Source organism: Carassius gibelio, chromosome B12 (genome assembly GCF_023724105.1).
Source record: "Carassius gibelio isolate Cgi1373 ecotype wild population from Czech Republic chromosome B12, carGib1.2-hapl.c, whole genome shotgun sequence".
NCBI classification, from domain to species: Eukaryota; Metazoa; Chordata; class Actinopteri; order Cypriniformes; family Cyprinidae; genus Carassius; species Carassius gibelio.
Genome location: NC_068407.1, coordinates 12,790,037 through 12,812,336, shown reverse-complemented (window position 1 = coordinate 12,812,336; position 22,300 = coordinate 12,790,037). Strand labels below are relative to the sequence as shown.

Below are 22,300 nucleotides of genomic sequence, written 5' to 3'. Positions count from 1 at the left end.
AGTTTTTAGTGAACTACCATTTTAAGACCTCTTTGAACTGTTTTAACTTTTCCGTTCTTATGCAAAAAAATAAAAAAGTTATTATAAAAAAATGTGGGTTTACATATAAATTCTGTTCAGATTACAAAATAGACTCATGATGAAAAAACATGACTTATCCATCAATCTACGTTGTGTTTAATTACGAAACAAATGCCTGTTGAAAGTTTGAAACAAGTGCTTTCATGCCATTACCTCATCTGGCTTCATACCTCTCTAATGGAGGGATCAGCAGCTGACTGATTTGTTGAAAACATCACATCATGTCCTGACTTTTATTTCCATATGTTTTCCTAGAGTTGCTGGCCTCCACAAAGAGGCTAAATGTGAACTACCAAGACCAAGATGGGTAAGTTCTCACATTTTCCACACAGTTGGTCCAAATTGTGGAGAAAAAGATAACAATGTATTATATATGTAGTTTCCTTGTTTTCCACATGTATATAGAAGATTTTTTTTTCTTTTTAAATAACTGAAGATATTTAATTTTAGTACATTGGACTAAAAATAAATTATTTTTTATTATAAAGGTGCTTAAGCTCAGATCAGTGTGACTTGCTGAAAGAAAAAACAAGCTGACAAAAATAATACATTTGTTGATAATGTACCGTAGCAATGAAATGTTATATTTACCAGCTATTTTTAAAAGTCTGGTCCCTTGACCAAGAACACTATATTAGGAAAATGATTTTCAGCACAGCACAAGGGATAAATATACAGAAATTATAACATTTTGATGGGTTGTTTTGTGAGTCATCCAAATCTGCCTGCTTTGAGGTTAAATATTTATGCAGTAAACTCGTCGTAAGGAAAATTTGCTTCAGATTCTCAAAAGTATGAATTTTGCATGTTTATTAACTGTTGAGAAGCAGACTGAAGCAAACAGAGTACATCAGACACCGCTACACAAAAGCTTCGGTCACATTTATGTTAATTTTCACAACATTTTGTGCATGTCCCACCTGTTTAAACACTGTAAATGTGCTGTTGAATCATATTGACCTCCTTTTTTTTACTAGAAGGTGGTATATTTTTCCAATGCCATGACTAGTCAACCCTTAACCATTAACAATGTTGTTGAAAAAGATTTGTAACAAAAATATGAATAGGGAAGAAAACACTTATTTTTATTAGTTATTTTTATATTATTTCATACTAATTTAGTTATTAAACACATCTATTATTTTTAACTATATTGATAATTTTAAAATAAACACTTGTCAAACTAGAATCATCACACACTTTTGTCACACTTTAATGTTTCAGATCTTCAAACAAATTTAAATATTAGTCAAAGATAACACAAGTAAACACAACATGCAGTTTTTAAATTAAGGGAAAACATGGCAAAATTACATGGCCCTGTGTAAAGAAGTGTTTGCCCCCCTGTTAAAACTGTGGTTTAATTTCTTTAGCCACACCCTGGCCTGATTACTGCCTCGCAATCAAGAAATATCTTAAATAGGACCTGTCTGACAAATTGAAGTAGACAAAAAGATCCTCAAAATCTAGACACCATGGCGAGATCCAAAGAAATTCAGAAAGTAAGTAATTGAGATCTATCAGTCTGGAAAAGGTTATAAAGCCATTTCTGCTTTGGGACTCCAGCGAACCACAGTGAGAGCCATTATTCAAAAATAGCAAAAACATGGAACAGTGGAACAATTCTGCATACACACACTGAACTGCTGTGAAGAGAGAACTGAAGATGAACGCATAATGAACGAAACATTGATTCGTTCATGAGTCAAGAACTGGTTGCATTGGTTTTTGGATCACCAGTAGTTCTTTCGGACCGTTCGATTCAATAAATCGGTTGAAGAAAATGGTTCACCGGTTCTTTTGCACTCGACGTAATGGCGTCATTGGCGATGATTGCCCTTGATTCAAGCCTTCGGTTTACCTAGGCTCATAAAATTAGCACAGAATCAGTTCAGAATCAATCACCAAAAGAATCAGTTCGGTTCAGATGCTCTGTGTGTCGGTCTGTTTCACACTGAATCACACGTGCACAGCATCATCAGCTCCTCGGTTCTCGAATCGGACGCGTCTGACAGAAACGGTTCTTGGCTTGAGAACGAATCAGTCTTTTGTTCGTTATATGGCTCGGCTCGGTGTTCATCTTCAGTTCTCTCTTGACAACAGTTCAGTCAGTGTACTGTTTGAGTAAATGAATTACTCCGGGATATTGGTTTGTTTTAACTCAGAGGGAGTGTCAGCCACATTAAAAAAGTTAAGAGCTTAAGTCATTTCTGGATAAATGCGTATGGTTCAGAAAGATCCAGTTACATCGAATGATTCATTCGCAAACCGGATATGACAAACTGCTTTGTTTTGAACTCTCTCACAACAGACACGGAAGAGAAGACAATGCTGAATAAAGTCATAGTTTTTGCTATTTTTGGACCAAAATGTATTTTCGATGCTTCAAAAAGTTCTAACTGACCCTCTGATGTCACATGGACTACTTTGATGATGTTTTTCTTACCTTTCTGGACATGGACAGTATACCGTACACACAGCTTCAATGGAGGGACTGAGAGCTCTCGGACTAAATCTAAAATATCTTAAACTGTGTTCCGAAGATAAACAGAGGTCTCACAGGTTTGGAACGACATGAGAGTGAGTTATTACATAATTTTCATTTTTAGGTGAACTATCCCTTTATTGTGATTTGTTCTTGAGTCACTCTTTTGTTGCCTTGGCAGTATGTTTTGTGTCATGGTAATCATCAAAGACTTGTCCATGACCCATCTTTAGTATTCTGGTTGAGGGAAAGAGGTTCTTGTCCAAGATTTGCCCCTCAATGTGGTGAAGTTGTCCTGTACCCTTAGCAGAAAAACAGTCCCAAAGCATAATGTTTCCACCTCTGTGCTTAACTGTAGGGATGGTGTTCTTAGGGTCATAGCAAGCATTTCTCACCCTCCAAACACAGTCAAGTCTAGTTAATGCCAAAGAGCTAAATTTTGGTCTCATCTGACCACAGCACTTTTTCCCAAGCATTCTCTGAATCATTTAGATGTTCTTTGGCTAACTTTTAAATGGGTCTGTACATGTGCCTTCTTGTGCAGGTGGACTTTGCGGGCGCTGCAGGATTTCAGTCCATTGTGGCATAGTCTGTTACCAATGGTTTGCTTTGTGACTGTGGTACCAACTGCCTTAAGATCATTAACAAGCTCCTCCCGTGTAGTTCGGTGCTGATCCCTCACCTTTCTCATGATCATCCTTACCCCATGAGGCAAGATCTTACACTGAGCTCCAGACAAAGGCCGATTGATGGTTGTTTTGTATTTCTTCCATTTCCAAATAATCGCACCAACAGTTGTCTGACCCTAACCAAGCTTCTTGCTGATGGTCTTGTATCCAATTCAACCCTTTTGCAGATCTGTTGTATTGTCTCTGACATCCTTAGATAGGTCTTTGGTCTTGCCCATGGTGGTGGGAGAGGTTGGAATGGAAGATACAGATTGTGTGGACAGATGTCTTCTACACCTAACGAGCTGACATTAGGAGTAATTTTGTAAAGTGGCAGGACTAATCTGTGTTCCAAATGGGCACTTAACCAATCTGTTAAAGCCAGGAATCTTTTGGTTGGTAGGGGATAAAATACTTATTCTATGTAAGTGGGCAAACCTACAAAATCAGCAGGAGATCAAATAAATATTTTCCCCACTGTATATCTCGGCATTAGTTAAAAGCATCGTGACATGGTTTGATTTGTTTTCCCCATGAGTTCTCCCATGATTCCTTTCTGCTTTGAGCTACCAGCACTGTTTGAAATCAAAGCGCAGACTTTTAAAGCCACAGAGCCAAAGCTTAACTCTTAAAAACACTGGATAGACACTTTGGGAAATATTGTCTGGGGTTGAAACTGCTCCGTGTATATTTTTTGTAGAGTTGAGCTTATAACCAGTAAAGCAACTTGACAAGAAAAAGATTTTGTATTTGATGAAAATGATTGAATTCAGATATGCAACCATCCAATCAATAACTGATTGTTAGAACAGAGTCCCACTCTGCTTTTTTTTAATTACTTTAATAACCTCCTCCTCCTTAGTCAAAACATCTAATTAAGTAAAAACATGAGCTTATCACCAGTGTACAAATACCGAGCAGTGATGATAAAAACAACGTTAAACTAAAGTCATTAAACAGGAAAACAGTAATCTGTTATATTCTGTACGTCTGTCTGTACTGAGCGGCAACCTTCCGTTCTCTCTCATGAAACCAACATGGAAGAGACTAAAACTGAACTGCAATTCCCAGACTGGCCACTAAAGGCTGGCTCCAAAAGGGAGTCAGTCCTATAGACTTCCCATGTTAAAATGCCCAACTTTACAGAAGATAAAAAATCTTTACAGCCTGGAACAAAAAGGGGGGTTTGTCTATATAGCTAATTTTGCCCTTCATGACTATGAGGGGGTGAATTTCTCTCTCTTTTTTTTTTTTTAAAATGACACTGTCGTTTAATTTATGTTAAGCCTTCAAGTTCTGCATAAGTAAGGGTATGGCTACTTGAGTGATGGGTGGATTGCCACTGCTGTCACCATCGTCAAGCTAGATGGCGTGGCTTCAGGAACGTCCTCCCACCTCTGCCCATTTTCGGTTCTCCGGGAATCTGTGACTCTGCCAAGATGGCGACGGCCCAATCCGCCCCCTTTGAGCTTCAAAAACGCTCTTCAAAAAAAAAACTAAAAAAAAACAGTGCATGCTGGGAGCTCATGTTCAGGACAATATTGAAATTATTTAAGACTGCTCTAAGATAGCATTTGTGGGAATATTATTTGTTAACATGTGTTTTTATGTCATTCTCATTCTCGTTTCTGTGACTCACTAAGCCCTGTATGCTGGGTAAAATCGAATTGCTTTCGTACAGTGTGTGCTGTTGTTGAATCTGGGGTCCCTTTAGTCTTGAGAGACAAACGTGGCAGAAAGTTGAAAGCACATCTCCATGAAGTTGAGGGCCTCACATTAGCATGAGCACTAATTTGTGCTTCTATGAGCAGCAGGGAAAGAACTGAGAAACTGGCTCCTAAGGGACCTGCAGCTGAGGTGGAGGAAAAACATTTCATTATTCATCACTGCTACTGGCACTGTTCGCTTCTTTCTTTCTGTCTTTCTGTCTTTCATTCTTTTTTTCTATCTTTCTTTCGCTCATTCATTCTTTTTCATTTTCTTTGCTCATTTATTTGTTCATTCTGATTCGTTCAGATTCATATCGTCTTTGTTTCTTTCTTTGTCTTTCTGTCTTTCTTTCGCTCATTTATTTGTTCATTCTGATTCATTCAGATTCATATCGTCTTTCTTTCTTTCTCTTTCTTTCTTCCTTTCTGTCTGTCTGTCTGTCTTTCTTTCTATTATAGTATCAGGAACCTTAAATCATACTGCCATCTGTACTATGGGAATGGAATATAATAAGTTGTTAAATCCCGGTGGGATATTTTTAGCATGCGCAGTAGATGACATACTGATCTTTAAGAAGTTTGGATCAGATAGTGTGTGCTGTAGCATAGGCTGAACACAGCATTCTTCAGATATGTGTCATATTAATCATCAGCGTTGCTCACGCTCTACATCTGTGGCTTCTGAAAAATAGCTGCAGGGTGCTTTTTTTCCATCTCTTATTTGTTAGTTTCACAAAACTATGATTTTAAATCCCCATATGATTTTAACCAAGTCCCTGCTGAAGCTTCAGTATTGAGTGTTATTTTGGTGTATGGTCTCTTTGGGAGATGATATGTGTGAAGATGTGCTCATATATGAGATAAAGGGGTCGGTTTGTCTTTTCTGCGTGAAAGGGCTTGTAGGAGCACCGCAGCAATGCAATGAAGGAGAAGACTGGAGGAGGTGTAAAATGGATTTAGAGAACCTTACATGTCCTAACCTGGAAAAACCTTTAAAAGTAATTTGTCTGCCCACACTGACTGCAAAAAGATGATGTTTAATGTAAAGTAATGAGGAACATAACCTTAATCGCATGTTGACATCACACACAATGGGTCTTTTATTCTTTATTTTAGATTGAACATTGTTATTTAAACAAACTTGACACTGAAGATTGGAGTAATGCTGCTGAAAATTCAGATAAATTTGAAAAACCATTAAAATCATAAAATTATTGTAAATTGTAATATGTAACAAATCAGTTTTTACTATAATTTGATTAAATAAATGCATCCACGATGGGCATAAGAGACTTTTCAAAAACAAAGTCTTGTTGACCCCCAAATTTTGAATAGTAGTATCATATTTTGTTTTAATATATAGAAATATATTCAATGAACTAGTTGATTTATAATTTTTGATAGTAATTTTTGATTTATTTCATCAATTTGTTCACTGTATGGCGTGCGCTCTCTTTAGGCCCTGATTCTCCTGTGTTTTAGTTTTTTTTTTTTTTTGGTAAAATGTACTGTGTACTGTAAAAATCCATGAATGTCTCATCCATCATTAAACTCAAGTCAGAGGGATTTTATGGTGATGTCGATGAGTCACACTTATGAACTGGAAAGGTATTTCTCTGAAAGGACCCTTTAAACTGTTAAATAAATACTGAAGCATCTTGAATTGGAGCGTCATTGAACCCGTCTACGTTGACACTGAATAGTACAAAGCAGAAGCTAGCTGCTAGTGAAAACAGGGACAACAGTTTCCTCTCTAAGAAATGAACGTCTAAAGAAATCTTGGTATTCTCTTCCTGTGATACATTTTTAATACAAATGATATATTTATCTACCACAGACAGAAGTGCTTTGTTGGGATTTGCGCGGCTCCACCAGATTCAGTTTGAGACCCAGGAAACAATCTGAGACTGCAAGGAAAAGTCAGCTTAATCTAGGGAGCTAATTATATACTTATTAGCTGCACTGACACATTTTAATAGCCATTCCTAGAACTGAGCGTGAGGATGTTCAAAGGTTTGCCACATATTGTCCCATAGATTAGAAACTGCTAAGCATACTTGTCATCACAGATTTGGGAATTGATAATCCTGTAGTTCAGCTCTTTCACTTACAATAACAACCTCTAGATCCGACTCGGACAGCACAATATTTATTACATTTAGGACCATTAATTATGTATGGAGAAGGAGCTTTATTAGGACTAATCCACATTGGTTGAGTTCAATTCTTTTAATGTTAAGGAATGTTCTTTTATTTGTTCTTCAGTCGTCTGTTCCCTCAAACACATGCATATTTTAGTAGCTGGACCATTCCCAGTCATGAAGTGACTGTGAAAGCAGAGATCTGTCTGCTAATTGGGCAGTGAGCTTTAGCTGTGCCGTGTGGACTGATCACAGTGTTGTACTCAATTAAACAATGTGACAGAAATATCGCCAGACCGGCCAAACATTTCCCTCTATCACAACAGATGGAAAAATTACATCATCTTAGGGGTCTAGGTAGCTTTTAAAATTTCACTGGAGATGTTTGTGTAGTTTTCAGGACTGTTTCTCTGTTCTTCAGTTTTTCAGCTCTTCATCATGCGGCTCTCACTGGCACCACTGACCTCTTGTCTCTGCTGTTGGAGTCACAAGCCACCGTGGACATCAAAGACAGCAATGGTGAGACAATTTACAATTTTTATCCATGAGCCAATGAGTTTGTAAAACATTTAAAATATATAAAATATATTTTCTTACGTTACTATCTTTTGTATAATTACTTTTTTTCTTCTTAAATAACCTTTTTGTTTTCTGATAAGGTATATAATTCAACAAAAAGGTCCAAAAACAACAGTAAAGTACATTTAAATATATAGACTAAATGTATATGTGTGTTTATATATACACACATACACACACAAGTATATATACTTGTATATACTAAGATATATATGTTTGTGTGTATATATATATATGTATGTAATATTGTGTGCGTGTATATAAAGTATTTATGTATTGTTATCGAACCATCACGGTACGGACATCTGCATTGTATGAGGCCTTACGACGAATACAGGCAATTCACCCCCAGTCCAGAAAGGGGTGCCCAGAGCAACGCAACGCTGTTTGATAACCGTCTGCCTGCAGAAGAACAGAGAATGTTGTGAGTTGCGCGCTTGAAAACAAAGACCACTAGACAGTGACCATATGCTGACTCTGAATGTGTCTCTCACAGACTGACAAAGGCTGGTGGACTCAGCTTTGTGCTCGTGCATCCTACTTCTCTCATTTGGCACTAATCCAAATATTCCATAGTATTTCCATATCTGCGATGTAACATATCTGAATGCTGAACTAGTATTTATGGTGTAAATTATAGGCTTTGTACTTCAGTTCTAACAGTAAAACAGAGGCGGGCGAGCTGATGTAATACGGATCACTGTATTTAGTTTTTTTATAAAGTTCCAACTTTTCACTCAATATCCTTCATAACTCCAAAAAGTCTTTAGTTTTATTATATTCATAAGAGAAAGATAGTCTGTACCGATTTTTCCCGGAAAAACACGACCGACTGGAGGCATGGCGTGTGGGCGGAGCTAAAGAATCACGAGCGCCAGTAGGCTTTTGCGTTGAGAGCGTTTGGAAGCTGTGACATTACCGTGAGGAAAAGAATTCAGCAGATTCAGCCGTTTATTTATGACCCAGAATCAGATCCAGAGGCTGAAACTGAACGAGAGCAGCAGCAGCAACGACTCGCTCCGAGCTGGGCTCGAACCCGAGTCTCCGGCATGGGAGGCGGAAGCACTAACAAGGAGGCAGAGATATTTGAAGCAGTTTTACTCACCGCCTGCGGTTCCAACACACGATCGTGACCCTTTTTCGTTGGGACTGCATTATCCTTAAGAGATAAACGATACGCAAATCCGTCGTCAAACTGGGCCTTGTTTGTAAAACAAGCATCTTCGAAATGCAGGGAACAAACACAAACACTTGCACAACTCCGTTGATGCTCTGTAAAAATAAACTCCATCCACTTATCCCTTAATGCTGTTTTTTCTTTGGTAATCTGTGCAGGGTTGTCTTGCCCTGGCAACCAAAAACACACTCCTTTTGTGACATTTCGCGACGCTCTCGCTCTGATCAGTGATTGTCTGTGCTCAGCCTCTCAGTGCTCTGCTATACGGGAGCGCGCGCTCTTCCAGCAGACGTGCCCTCAGGACCCATATAAGGAAATTCCGCTCCATCTAACGTCACACAGAGCCATACTCGAAAAAAAACTTTCTGAAACTTGTGACAAACCGGAAAGAGTATTTTTGGAACAGAAATACTCCTTCAAACGTACAACTTAATTTTTGAAACTTTGTCCAAGTTTAGCATGGGAATCCAACTCTTTAACAGTGTAAAAAACTCAGTATGCATGAAATAGCATTTCACCCCCCCTTAACGTTTTATTAATAATGCATCACTGTATAAAGGTCTGCTTTTATTTGTGTACAGTCACAATTTATAAAGAAAATAAAGACAAATAAGATGTCGGCACTTGAGTTTCCTTTCTGTGAACAAATTAAACGTGTCCCAAAAATTAACTAAAACTCTGCATATATAGGCAAAAATTTTCCCCCACTTATCTGTAAACTAAATCACTATCTGTAAACTAAATCAAATATATTTCAAGAAGTTCTTCTTTGTACACACACACACACACACACACACACACACACACACACACACACACACACACACACACACACACATATATATATATATATATATATATATATATATATATATATATATATATATATATATATATATATGTATATATGTGTATATATGTATATATATATATATATATATATATATATATATATATATATATATATATGTAACAATGTAATAATATTTAGTATTTTCACATCTAGGTAGAAAAAGTTTTTGTACTACTGTCTGTAATTTGTAATTTGTACTACTGTCTGTTCAAATAAATAAAAAGAAACTGAGCTTAGTAGATTTAAAAACAAAATAAAAAAATATTTTGTACCTGAAATCGTGTCGAACCATGACGCCTGAACCGAGGTACGTACCGAATAAATGCACATCAAGAACCAGGAACCTGGTACCATAATGTTTTTTTTTTTTTTTTTTTTTTTTTACCGACTTGGTAACGAAGTACCAGATCTTTTGACAACACTAATTGTATGTGAAAGAGCAGCATGGACATTCTGCTAAACATCTTAGTTTGTATTTTGCTGAAGAAACAAAGCCATGCAGGTTTGGAACAATATGATAATTTTTGGGTCATTATCTCTTTAATGTATCAACCAAAACAAATTGGATAAAAAGTTTATAAACAAATTTATACAAATAATAATTTTTTCAAACTCCAAATATGTGTTGTGGATGAAAAATTACTGTAAAAGAACAAGTAGCTGTGAAAATAATGATTTTCTGCTCGTTGTTGTAGGCATGCGTCCACTGCACTATGCTGCCTGGCAGGGGAAGGCTGACTCTGTACTTATGCTCCTGAGAGCGGGAGCTTCTGTGAATGGGGCTTCACAAGATGGACAGATCCCTCTCCACCTGGCTGCACAGTACGGACACTATGAGGTGGTATGTAGCACTCTGCTCCTCAACTATTGACCAGTTTGAGCCACTGACACTACACTGACAAAAGGGAGAACAATGTCAAGAGTCTAATAGGTTTCAGAGTATCACCTATACCATGATCCATTGTACCAAAGTAGGTATGTTTGACAGGTATGGTAGGGACTTGATGTACTGATGTAGTCTGGGCTTCTTAAAGTGATTTCAGTTCAAAAAATGACTTAAAGAAATAAAACAATCATAGAAGTGCACAAGCACTTTGTATTCCCATTACAAACTTTAGATTTGCATTTGTTGTATCTAGTGATGCACTGAAATGAGTTTTTACGGAAACTGAAAAAAGTCTTAATTTTAGCCAAAAAACACACATAATTTATTTTATAATCAATAAATTAAATATTTAATCATCAACACTCAAATGAAAAGTTGTATATAACAAGGCATTTTTATCAACTTTGATTATATAATTGTTTCAACTCTAATTCACTCTTGAAAAATAAACATTTAAATGGAAATGAAATTAACATTTGAGCATTAATAAAAATGTATTCCTTGTTTTCATGACACATTTATTCAGACTTACATAAATTAATGAAGGCACCAGGTTAAACAATATGATACATTGCAAATATAAAGCAAAAAAACGATGGTAAAGGAATGGATTTCTTGAGGTAAATATAAAGCCAGAGCCATTAACATAAAACCAAAACTGAGTTTTTGACAAGTTATTTTTGGTTGTCCAATTTTCAGTGCATCACTGGTTGTGTCACTTACTAGTATCTTGAAAATTAATGAGCAAAAAGGCTTAACGCAGCACTTTGATAGTGACTCAGGAATGTGCTGTGACTCAAACCAAAATATAGCTTTCGAGGGCTGTTTACAGATCTCTGAAAGCTAGATAAAAAGGATACGTACTGTTTTATGTTTTCTAAAGGAAAAGGAAGGAAAATGCAAGACGTGTTGTTGCACGCTCTAGGCAGAAAAGAGGTCCCCTGCAAAGATAAAATTACTTAGCTGTTCCAGGGCTTTGTTTCAAAACAATGCATTTTTTAGTTAATCTCGCTGTGTATGTGATACCTCTTGGAACCAGGTTAGAATGACCAGTTGTTTGGCTTGAAATGGCATACCCTTCCTCACAAAAAGTGTCACAGGGTATAAATATGTGCCATACAACGCAATTATGTACAGTATTTCTTTGGCCTTTTCTCTCTTAGTCCATGACCTTTTTGGATGCTATTTCAGTTTTTCATATATGGATAGGTTTGAACTGATATGGCTTTTGACATTGTCTTCTATTGTGTAATCGCAGAAACCTTATGTAGCCAGACACTGCTTCCCTGCCCTTTCACAGTATCTCTGTGTGTCTGTGTCTCCCCTCAGTCTGAAATGCTGCTACAACACCAGTCCAATCCCTGTACTGTCAACAAGGCCAAGAAGACCCCTCTGGACCTGGCCTGTGAGTTTGGCAGACACAAGGTGAATCACGAGAGTGTAGTTACACTACATCTGTTGTGATGTTGTAACTTGACCTCCTGCTATACCACCTCAGAAGGGTTAATGTGTGTTTGAATCGTGTTAGTCTCAAAAAAGCATTAGAGATGCCAATGTGGTGGAGCAAAATGAGAAAGATCCTGTTTACATCAAACAGAATTAACTTTTGTTAATGAGCTAAAGGCTTCTTCTTACACTATATTAATAATTACAGAGTGAAAATGCCGGATTTAATCACAGTTTAGAGGCAGAATATTCGGTTAGCATTTTTAAAGACCCAACAAACACAGAAATGAAAATGTAATTACATTTAATGGAAATAAGCTTTTGGGTCTTAAAATGTCTCCACACACCCATTTGTGTTTTTCTAAGTATTTTTAAGTAAAATTGTTTTATTTTTATGTATGTGTATATAAATGTGTGTGTGTGTGTGTGTATGTGTGTGTGTGTATATATATATATATATATATATATATATATATATATATATATATATATATATATATATATATATATATATATATATATATATATATATATATATATATATTTATGTATGTGTGTGTATGTGTGTTCTTCATTTAAATAATTACAAAGAAATGCTAAGTAACACATTAAATTAAATATTAAATTTTAAAGTAGAAAGACTGAAATAGTATTTTCTTGTAAAACAAACTCCAATATTTTTTTCTTTATCATTTCCAATCAGTTTCATTAATCCGTTTTAACTTAGCAAATTCATTTTTATACAATTTACCTTTGCTTTAATTTAAAAGAATAATTTCAAGATAATAATTACAAAGTGTAATTTTATACTATTATTGAATCTAATATTTAGCAAATCTCAAAATGTATATCCATTTTACTTTCTGTACATTACAGTTTGGAATATATTATTGACAATTTATTGGTTATCAGCCATAATGTTTAAATAATCATCAGCTTATGCATCAGCCAGTATTTGAATTGTCCTGTAATATTGATATTTAATTTAAGAATATGTGGATACAAAAATAAAACATAACCAGAGAATGAAACTGTATTTTCCAGCAGACAAGAGACGACAGGCACAGTGGAAATTTTCAACTATTGGTATTTCTGCATTAATATAGTTAGAGCTTATCCGATTTACATAAAATAACTGTGCTCCTTATAACATCCATCTGAGTTATCCCAGTCTCAATGCAAGCTCATAGTGCTGAATCTATTTCCACTCTGCAATCTCTATTATAATTATGAGCAGGAGTTCATGACATAACAGAGCTTGAACGGGGTCTTGTTTATTTTGGTGACGACTGTATTACACACACATACAGCGGCAAAGTATATCAGTAAGCTCATACAAACTGCCTGCACAAGCCTCAGGCTGGGCGAATGGAGATGAAAGGCTTTAAAAGATGGCTTTCCTGATGACAGTTTCATTAATTCATCTTAAGCTAGATTTGCCAGGGTAAACTACTTGTTTTTAATCTTTCGCCCAAGTCATTTGGAATTATAGAATGCAAATGCTGCAGAGAGTCTGATGGAATGAGTCTAATTTAGCAGCACACCAGCGAGTCAGTTGCTGGGCTGCAGGAGGATTCTGCCCCAGCTGGAAACTGAATTCCATTTGACAGATTCTCAATGCCAGGGAGTACAAAGTCATACAGTATTGTTCAAAATAATAGCAGTACAATGTGACTAACCAGAATAATCAAGGTTTTTCGTATATTTTTTTATTGCTACGTGGCAAACAAGTTACCAGTAGGTTCAGTAGATTCTCAGAAAACAAATGAGACCCAGCATTCATGATATGCACGCTCTTAAGGCTGTGCAATTGGGCAATTAGTTGAATTAGTTGAAAGGGGTGTGTTCAAAAAAATAGCAGTGTGGCATTCAATCACTGAGGTCATCAATTTTGTGAAGAAACAGGTGTGAATCAGGTGGCCCCTATTTAAGGATGAAGCCAACACTTGTTGAACATGCATTTGAAAGCTGAGGAAAATGGGTCGTTCAAGACATTGTTCAGAAGAACAGCGTACTTTGATTAAAAAGTTGATTAGAGAGGGGAAAACCTATAAAGAGGTGCAAAAAATGATAGGCTGTTCAGCTAAAATGATCTCCAATGCCTTAAAATGGAGAGCAAAACCAGAGAGACGTGGAAGAAAACGGAAGACAACCATCAAAATGGATAGAAGAATAACCAGAATGGCAAAGGCTCAGCCAATGATCACCTCCAGGATGATCAAAGACAGTCTGGAGTTACCTGTAAGTACTGTGACAGTTAGAAGACGTCTGTGTGAAGCTAATCTATTTTCAAGAATCCCCCACAAAGTCCCTCTGTTAAAAAAAAGGCATGTGCAGAAGAGGTTACAATTTGCCAAAGAACACATCAACTGGCCTAAAGAGAAATGGAGGAACATTTTGTGGACTGATGAGAGTAAAATTGTTCTTTTTGGGTCCAAGGGCCACAGGCAGTTTGTGAGACGACCCCCAAACTCTGAATTCAAGCCACAGTACACAGTGAAGACAGTGAAGCATGGAGGTGCAAGCATAATGATATGGGCATGTTTCTCCTACTATGGTGTTGGGTCTATTTATCACATACCAGGGATCATGGATCAGTTTGCATATGTTAAAATACTTGAAGAGGTCATGTTGCCCTATGCTGAAGAGGACATGTCCTTGAAATGGTTGTTTCAACAAGACAATGACCCAAAACACAGTAGTAAACGGGCAAAGTCTTGGTTCCAAACCAACAAAATTAATGTTATGGAGTGGCCAGCCCAATCTCCAGACCTTAATCCAATTGAGAACTTGTGGGGTGATATCAAAAATGCTGTTTCTGAAGCAAAACCAAGAAATGTGAATGAATTGTGGAATGTTGTTAAAGAATCATGGAGTGGAATAACAGCTGAGAGGTGCCACAAGTTGGTTGACTCCATGCCACACAGATGTCAAGCAGTTTTAAAAAAACTGTGGTCATACAACTAAATATTAGTTTAGTGATTCACAGGATTGCTAAATCCCAGAAAAAAAAAAATGTTTGTACAAAATAGTTTTGAGTTTGTACAGTCAAAGGTAGACACTGCTATTTTTTTGAACACACCCCTTTCAACTAAATGCCCAATTGCACAGCCTTAAGAGCGTGCATATCATGAATGCTGGGTCTTGTTTGTTTTCTGACAATCTACTGAACCTACTGGTAACTTGTTTGCCACGTAGCAATAAAAAATATACTAAAAACCTTGATTATTCTGGTTAGTCACATTGTACTGCTATTATTTTGAACAAAACTGTATGCCTGGGCTGACAACTCAGGCTGGTTGTGTTCTTGTATTCTAAATTGGCAGTGACATCTTGTTTAGACATTTAGTGTGCAAAACTGGAGCCCTTTCTTGCTGAAAGTGTTCTAGTCTTGGATGGCATCCTTACCGTGTCTTCATTCTTTCCTTCAGGTGACCCAGCTGTTGTTGAGCAGTAACATGGTGGTAGCTCTCTTAGAGGGGAACGGTAGGGATAACACCCCCCTGCATCTTGCTGCCCGCAATGGTCATAAGGACATCATCAGGTCTGCTTCTCACTAGGCCCTTACTCTTATATCCTGTTGTGTTCCTTCCTTTCTGTCAGGGTTCTGTCACTTCAGTCTAGTGTTATTCATGGTTTTGTGACAGAGCCCTGACACTCCCATCATTTCATTGTTTTCATGTGAGCACGCCGCTTCGAGACTGCTCGAGCTGTGCACTCTAGTCTGCTTGTCCTGTTTCATGTTGGAGCGTGGTGTTCGGATCCCGGCACTCAAGTCTTGCTGAGTTTCGGTTTCGTGTCGGGGACCGGACACTCACGCTCCATGTTCTGTCTTGTGGTAGCGTGCAGTCTCAAGTGTTGTCTTGTATTGTTCTGTTTTGTCTTGTGCTGTTGCACGCAGCTTGGTTTTTGCTGGCTGTGTGCAGTCTTGTGTGAACACACTGTATATGTGTTTGCTCATTAGCTGCGTGTTTGTGTCTAGTTCAAGCACATGGCTTGTGGTTGGTTTGCTGGCCATGTGCTTGTGTGCCATGTGCTCTTGTCAATTGTCCTGACCCCACCCATCTTGTTACCTGATTATTGATGTAATTTTCCCCACGTGTTTCCTCGTTACCCTCCTCATTAGCTCCCTATTTATGGTCCTTGTGTTTGCAGTCTGGTTGCTAGTTCGTCGTCAAATATTTGTCCGTGCTCATCTTGCCTTGCCTTGCCAGTCAAGGTTTGTCTGTTTCCCCTATGGGTTTAGTTTTTGTTTGGTCATTTTATTATTATTAAAGAGCCATTATCTCTGCATCGAGTCCTCGCCTCATCCTTCTATCCGAACCCTGACACTTTCAGTCTAAATATTCGCTTTTCGAACTGATGTAGAAATAGTTTCACAGAGGTACAGTAAGTTTGTTTAAAAACCTACTATTGACATAAGCAGGTGTTTTTTAGTAGTGCTTCTCAAATCGATTAATCGTGTCCAAAATAAAAGTTTGTTTACTTAATATGCGTGTTTACTGTGTATATTTACAGTATATGTATAAATACACTTGTAGAAATTTAACTTGTACAAATATTATAATAAAAAAAAGAAGCACAGTAAGACAAATACGAAAGAGATACAGTACAAATTGTTTACTTAACATGTATTCATTTATTTAAAATCTTTTGTTGGTTAACATTAATGAAAGATAGGTATTTAATTAGGAATGCTGTCCCTTTAAGACGGAAGACATACATTTAATAATGACACATTCAGTTTTCACCCACCTGTTTACGTAAATTTAATCCGTAACTGACTGTATTTACGTTAGATACTCACACGATAAACATTTGGATTGCTGTGTGTGTATTTGAGCACTGAGCATGCATACCTTCAGATTCTGCTAAATCCATAAATGTAAATAAAAACTGATCGTGTGCTGTATATGAGAACTGAAGAAGTGGAGCGTGCACGTGCGCGAGAGAGCACTTCTATCAGCACGATTCCACCTATCCTGCCAACACTAACTTTAAGGTAATCAACAACGAATCGTGACTCCAGGGAAAAATATTTTAGAAATATATGTAATATTTATTTATATATAATATGAATCAAGTTTCATTAAATTTCAGTGTTTTCAATAAATGTTTGTCAGTTTGCAGTGGGAAAAATAAAAGTTGGATTTATAATGTTTTTTTTTTTGTTTATGTTTAACATTTCTATTCTAAGTAAAATTAAATAAGCACTATAATTATATTCTCGAGACACACACACACGCATGCATCTATGTTATCTATGTTTTGATCTGGATCAGGTGCCTGTTTACTATGCCTTAACAGGCAACCTCTATAGGCAGCAAAGAGAGTGAGAGAATTATGTGTTTATATGCATGCAAGCCTGCTGGGGGGAGGTTGTCTGTCTTTTTTGAAAGTAGTGTGGTGTCAAGTTGACGGTCAGGCAGACTTCGACTGGGCGTTTTGTTGACATGTTTGTCGAGCAAGTGAGCTGAAGAGAAGAGGTTGTGGAATGAGTGTAGTGTGTTTGGTGCTGCGGGCATGTGTTGACCTGGGCTGCCCTCCATTGTGAGTGTAATGAGAGGGCTGTGACTGCACTGTGATGGTAACATGCATAGGAATGAGGCCGAATAGAGTTACACCAGCCAGTCAGCTGCTCAACATGCTTCTCTAGCAGTAACCATATATGAAAGTTCACGCTGCAGCTCTCCCTCCACTGCCTTTCTGGAATGCTGGAACTTGTAAACATGGGAAAGATGGACAGTGGTAACAAGAGACCACTCTGTGCTTCTTAGTATAAAGCATTGGATTCTTGAAACAGAATTAATTCAAGCAGAATTTAACAAGCAAGAAATGACTTTCTTCAGTGGGACAGTAAAGGAGAAGGTTTAAATAATATATTGGTCACTCTTATCCATTTAATAGAAGGTTTCTTACAGAAAAGTTCTGAAATGGACTACAGAAATGATCAATAGGGCTCTCACATCTCTCTCGTGGTGTCACTGATACCATATTTGAGAGTTGCAGCAGGACAGAGCTTCCCACAAACAAAATCCTTTCCTCATACAAAGCTTTCATATAACTATAGAAGAATTTGGAATGTAGTGTACAAGTTGTATGAACTGCTTTTTAATGTTGCTTATAATGGCGTTTCTGTTGTGTAACCTCAGTCCCTATTCACTTTAATGATATGGAAAAGAGCAGGCTAGACATTAATCAGAAATATTTGGAGCAGCACAGAAGGTCAGTAAATGATGACAGGAGCTTCATTTTTGGGTTAACACTTTGGATGACCTTATTTAAAGAGGGAAGGCCGTTCAGTTTGCTGAATTAATCAATTACAGCTAAATGGAAAATGGAGCCTGCACTGCAGCTGCTTTAGATTCTGAATCCTGAAGAGAGACACACAATGTAAAACTGATTGATGCAGAGGCTGTTTATGTTACTCAAAGGCTTTAAATTGCCATGACTTTTGACCCCTTGCTGGTGGTCTTGAACTCACTATCATGTGGTTTCAGTGCTGCCCACTCACTATGCAATTTCTCATGCTAAATGTTGGTTTTGTAGATGTATTGCTGGAGGGCGGGCATAGTTGTGCTAGTTTCATGTTTCTCATATTATATCTTTTTACAGCTTGTTTCTTCTCACATATAATTTCAACTGAAATCAGTATCTAAAAAAATCTAGCTATTTTGGCAAGTAGCCACTTAATAAGGGACAAAAGACCTGATCAGCGTGTTAGGTTGAATGTAGTGGTAATGAGCGGCTGACTGTACCATTGAGTGATTTCGTTGGTGTGTTGTGGACAGTATGGCTCATGTGTCACTGTGGTCTGTCACTCATTTTTAGACTGCTGCTAAAAGCTGGGATTGACATCAACAGAACCACTAAATCCGGAACGGCTCTACATGAGGCTGCCCTCTATGGGAAAACGGAAGTAGTACAATTATTGCTTGATGTAAGTAGATGCATACAAAACATTGGGAAGTGTTCTCATGTCAGATGTATTATCAAGGAAAAGGCTGTGAATCGTAGAACCAGTTTTGGGGGCTTTCCAACAGTGTACTGCTGTCAGATCAGAGTACAATGATATATCATTTTTTGTATTTCTGCCGGTATGCAGTGTTTATTTATTTATTTTCTCTCTCTCTCTCTCTCACCTGAACTAACCTCCACATATCAATCCAACCCTTCATCATCTGACACTTAGGCTGGGATTGATGTGAACATCCGCAACACCTACAATCAAACAGCACTGGACATTGTGAACCAGTTCACCACTTCACATGCCAGCAAAGAAATCAAACAACTCCTTCGAGGTGAGTCAGAAATCCCAAACTCCTGTGGTTTTCCCTTTACTCTTATTGTTCATTTTCCTTTTTCTGTTTTGCATTCCTCCTTTTAATTTTTCCTTTTTCCTTACCTTTCCTTTCCTTAATATCAGACCATGAGCCTTTTGTTTGTTCAATGTTAGCTGAGACTGAAAATAGACAACAGTTGTCTAGAGTGCGTGTTTGTCTCTGGGAACCTGCTTTCATAGCTTTTGTTATAAAGCTATAGTGTTGCATAACATTACTATCCCGGGGCAACAGCAACGGCAGCCATGCCTGGAAATTTAGCTAAAAGTTTTGTTTACGTGTTTGCGTGTCTGGGTCTAGGCATACGTCTGAATGTGTTAAGTAGATGTGCCCTTCTTCTATCCCTCCTGTAATCCAGCTGCTTGTTGTCTTTGAAGTGTGCGCTTTGATTCGAGCACTAAAACGACTGAAGGAGCTGTTGTTTGAAGATGAGAGGTGTTTAGCATCCCTGTTCTGAGCTCAGCTACTCATTAAATTTTCAGAAGATGTGCAAAGTGCTTCAGAGTATTTAAACAATCTATTACTTCTCTTTAAATTCTGCTTATTACACTTCTTTATTGCAACAAATCCCACCTGAGTATTGAATTCTTAGGTTTTCCGGTAGCAGTTTTGTGGACCTTAGTTATTATGAAGACCGCAGAGATTACTTAAACCCATAGTGCATGACTTGAGTATTTTCAAGGCAAACTGTTTTTATTTCTCTCTCATTCTTATTCTTTCATGCATTCGTTTTCCTTGGTTGTGACATCAGACGCTAGCGGAGCATTGCAGGTGAGAGCTTTGAAGGACTACTGGAATCTCCATGACCCAACTGCACTCAACATCCGGGCAGGAGATATAATCATGGTAGGCTTTACAAGCCTTATTTCTCACAGGAGGTGTCCTAATTTAATACTGTATAATTTGCATTATGTAATAGGCCTATATAATTGGCAATGTGCTTGAGCGTTGCCTTGATCTGCATTCTAACCAGATTACTAAACTGTATTCTAATGAATCATGAAAACCCAAAACAACAAATTGGTTTAGGCTTGTGGAAAAACAGTAGAGCTGAAAGCAGTTTTCAGAATGCTTTAAGTATGGAAGACAACACAACAGCATTGCATGTTTCTAACTGATATATGTATGTCCTGCATATAAGACATAACAGTAACATGAACAAGTGAGGACCGTAATTTGGTGTTCCCTACAGAGAATACTTTAACATGCTACAACAAGTTCCCACCAATCAGCCTTTGATGTCTCAAATGAATCAACTGTAGCTTGTTGTTTGTGCTATAGTAGCGTGTGTTCAGCCTAGTTTGCCTTCATAACAACGTGCTTCACCCCCAATAAAAGACTTGGCTTCGGTGTGTGTACTCTAGAGTGCAGCCCGAGGCTCAGTGCCGCACATATGCTGTCATTGTTCACACCTTGTCTGTCTAGATAGCTTTAGGCTGCCATTTCTGCTAGCATAAAAGACTGCTGTTTTTGTGGCAGTGAAACATAAGAGACTTCAGGTTTTCAAAAGCTAGCAATGAAAGATACTTTCACTGAGACTCAACCCCACCTTTAAAATTCACATTTTTATTAGGAAGTAGGGAGTTGAATTGGGGGTAAATTATCATTATCTCAATCACTAATACTGTAAGGAAAGGTGATGGACAACATCATATCTTTCTTTTCAAACTCCAATAACTTTTTTGTAATGCATTAGGGGCTGGGCAATATATCTAACGATATTATCATGCGCATCTAGTCAGTAAATCTGGTTCCTTGATTACCACTAAATCGCCATCACCTGCTTTCAAATGGAGCAGCATTTAATAGACAGAATCGTAGATCACTCACAAGCTATGCAATATCACGTTCATTATCGCCTTTGAATACGCAAGATGAACCCAATATTGAGTAGCAGTGATCTACGGCTCTGTCTATTAAATGCCACTCCATTTTAAAGCAGGTGATGGCGATTTAGCGGTAATCAAGGAACCAGATTTACCGACTAGATGCGCATGGTCATATCGTTAGATATATCGCCCAGCCCTATAATGCATATTTTACTATTAATTAGGGCAGTGCAAAAAATCGAATGCGATTTTCATGCACATCTCATCAGTAAAGACGCTCCTGTAATTAGAAGTATATCTCCAGCACTTGCGTTCAGATCAGGGTTGCCAGGTTTTCACAACAAATCCTTCCCAGTTGCTTCTTAAAACTAGTCTAAAACTAGCCCAATCACGTTTCCTAGAGGTTCCCCGATAAATATTCATAAATAATAAACACTGTAATAGTATATAAAATATAAGAAGAAACACTCAAGTGTTATATAATGATACTAAATCAATATTTCATGTCTATTTATTTTTTCACACTGGCCATTAAATCATGTGAGGTGCGTATTTGCACCATTTTTTGACTTTGAATGGTGTAGGGTACACAGAGGGCTATAATTAAATCATAGATTGTTGAAATTATTTCACGCAATAATAAATGAAAAAGTCTGAATGGCTGTTGAAGAGAAGACCATTATGAATATTATAAAATGTGCAAGCATTCAAAGATCTTAATATCCTGTGATCTTATTGGTCTGTTCCAGGTCTTGGAGCAGCATATGGATGGACGTTGGAAAGGACACATCCATGACAGTCAGAGAGGCACTGACCGTGTGGGATTCTTCCCTCCCTCCATCGTGGAGGTCATTAGTCGCAGATCAGGTAAAATGTAATAATTTGGTGTTCTATTTTTCAACATGCATAAGCATGTACTACAAATATATGGCCCATTTTTATTCTTTTTATATGTATTTTTTATTCTAAGTTACATTATCAGCATAAAAATTTCAGCGCAGATTAAAATTGAAAATGTTTAATGTTTTGCCCTAGACACACATTTTTGACTTTTTAGTACTAGAACATTTTGTTCTTAATTTTTCAGAATACTAAAACTATATTTT

General features: G+C 37.4%; 1 protein-coding gene across 9 annotated transcripts in view; it reads left to right on the top strand.

The window, feature by feature from the left end:
- Positions 1-22,300, top strand: part of LOC127969145 (caskin-2) — a 62,278-nt gene that overhangs the window by 27,255 nt on the left and 12,723 nt on the right. For 8 of the 9 annotated variants that reach the window (XM_052570896.1, XM_052570895.1, XM_052570904.1 and 5 more), the window contains exons 3-11: positions 337-388; positions 7,506-7,603; positions 10,389-10,534; positions 11,909-12,004; positions 15,457-15,569; positions 18,857-18,965; positions 19,218-19,326; positions 20,117-20,211; positions 21,944-22,061. In XM_052570896.1, the coding sequence (XP_052426856.1) occupies positions 337-388; positions 7,506-7,603; positions 10,389-10,534; positions 11,909-12,004; positions 15,457-15,569; positions 18,857-18,965; positions 19,218-19,326; positions 20,117-20,211; positions 21,944-22,061 (936 nt within the window). The remainder of the gene's footprint in view (positions 1-336; positions 389-7,505; positions 7,604-10,388; positions 10,535-11,908; positions 12,005-15,456; positions 15,570-18,856; positions 18,966-19,217; positions 19,327-20,116; positions 20,212-21,943; positions 22,062-22,300) is intronic. The other variant, XM_052570900.1, reaches the window with a different exon arrangement.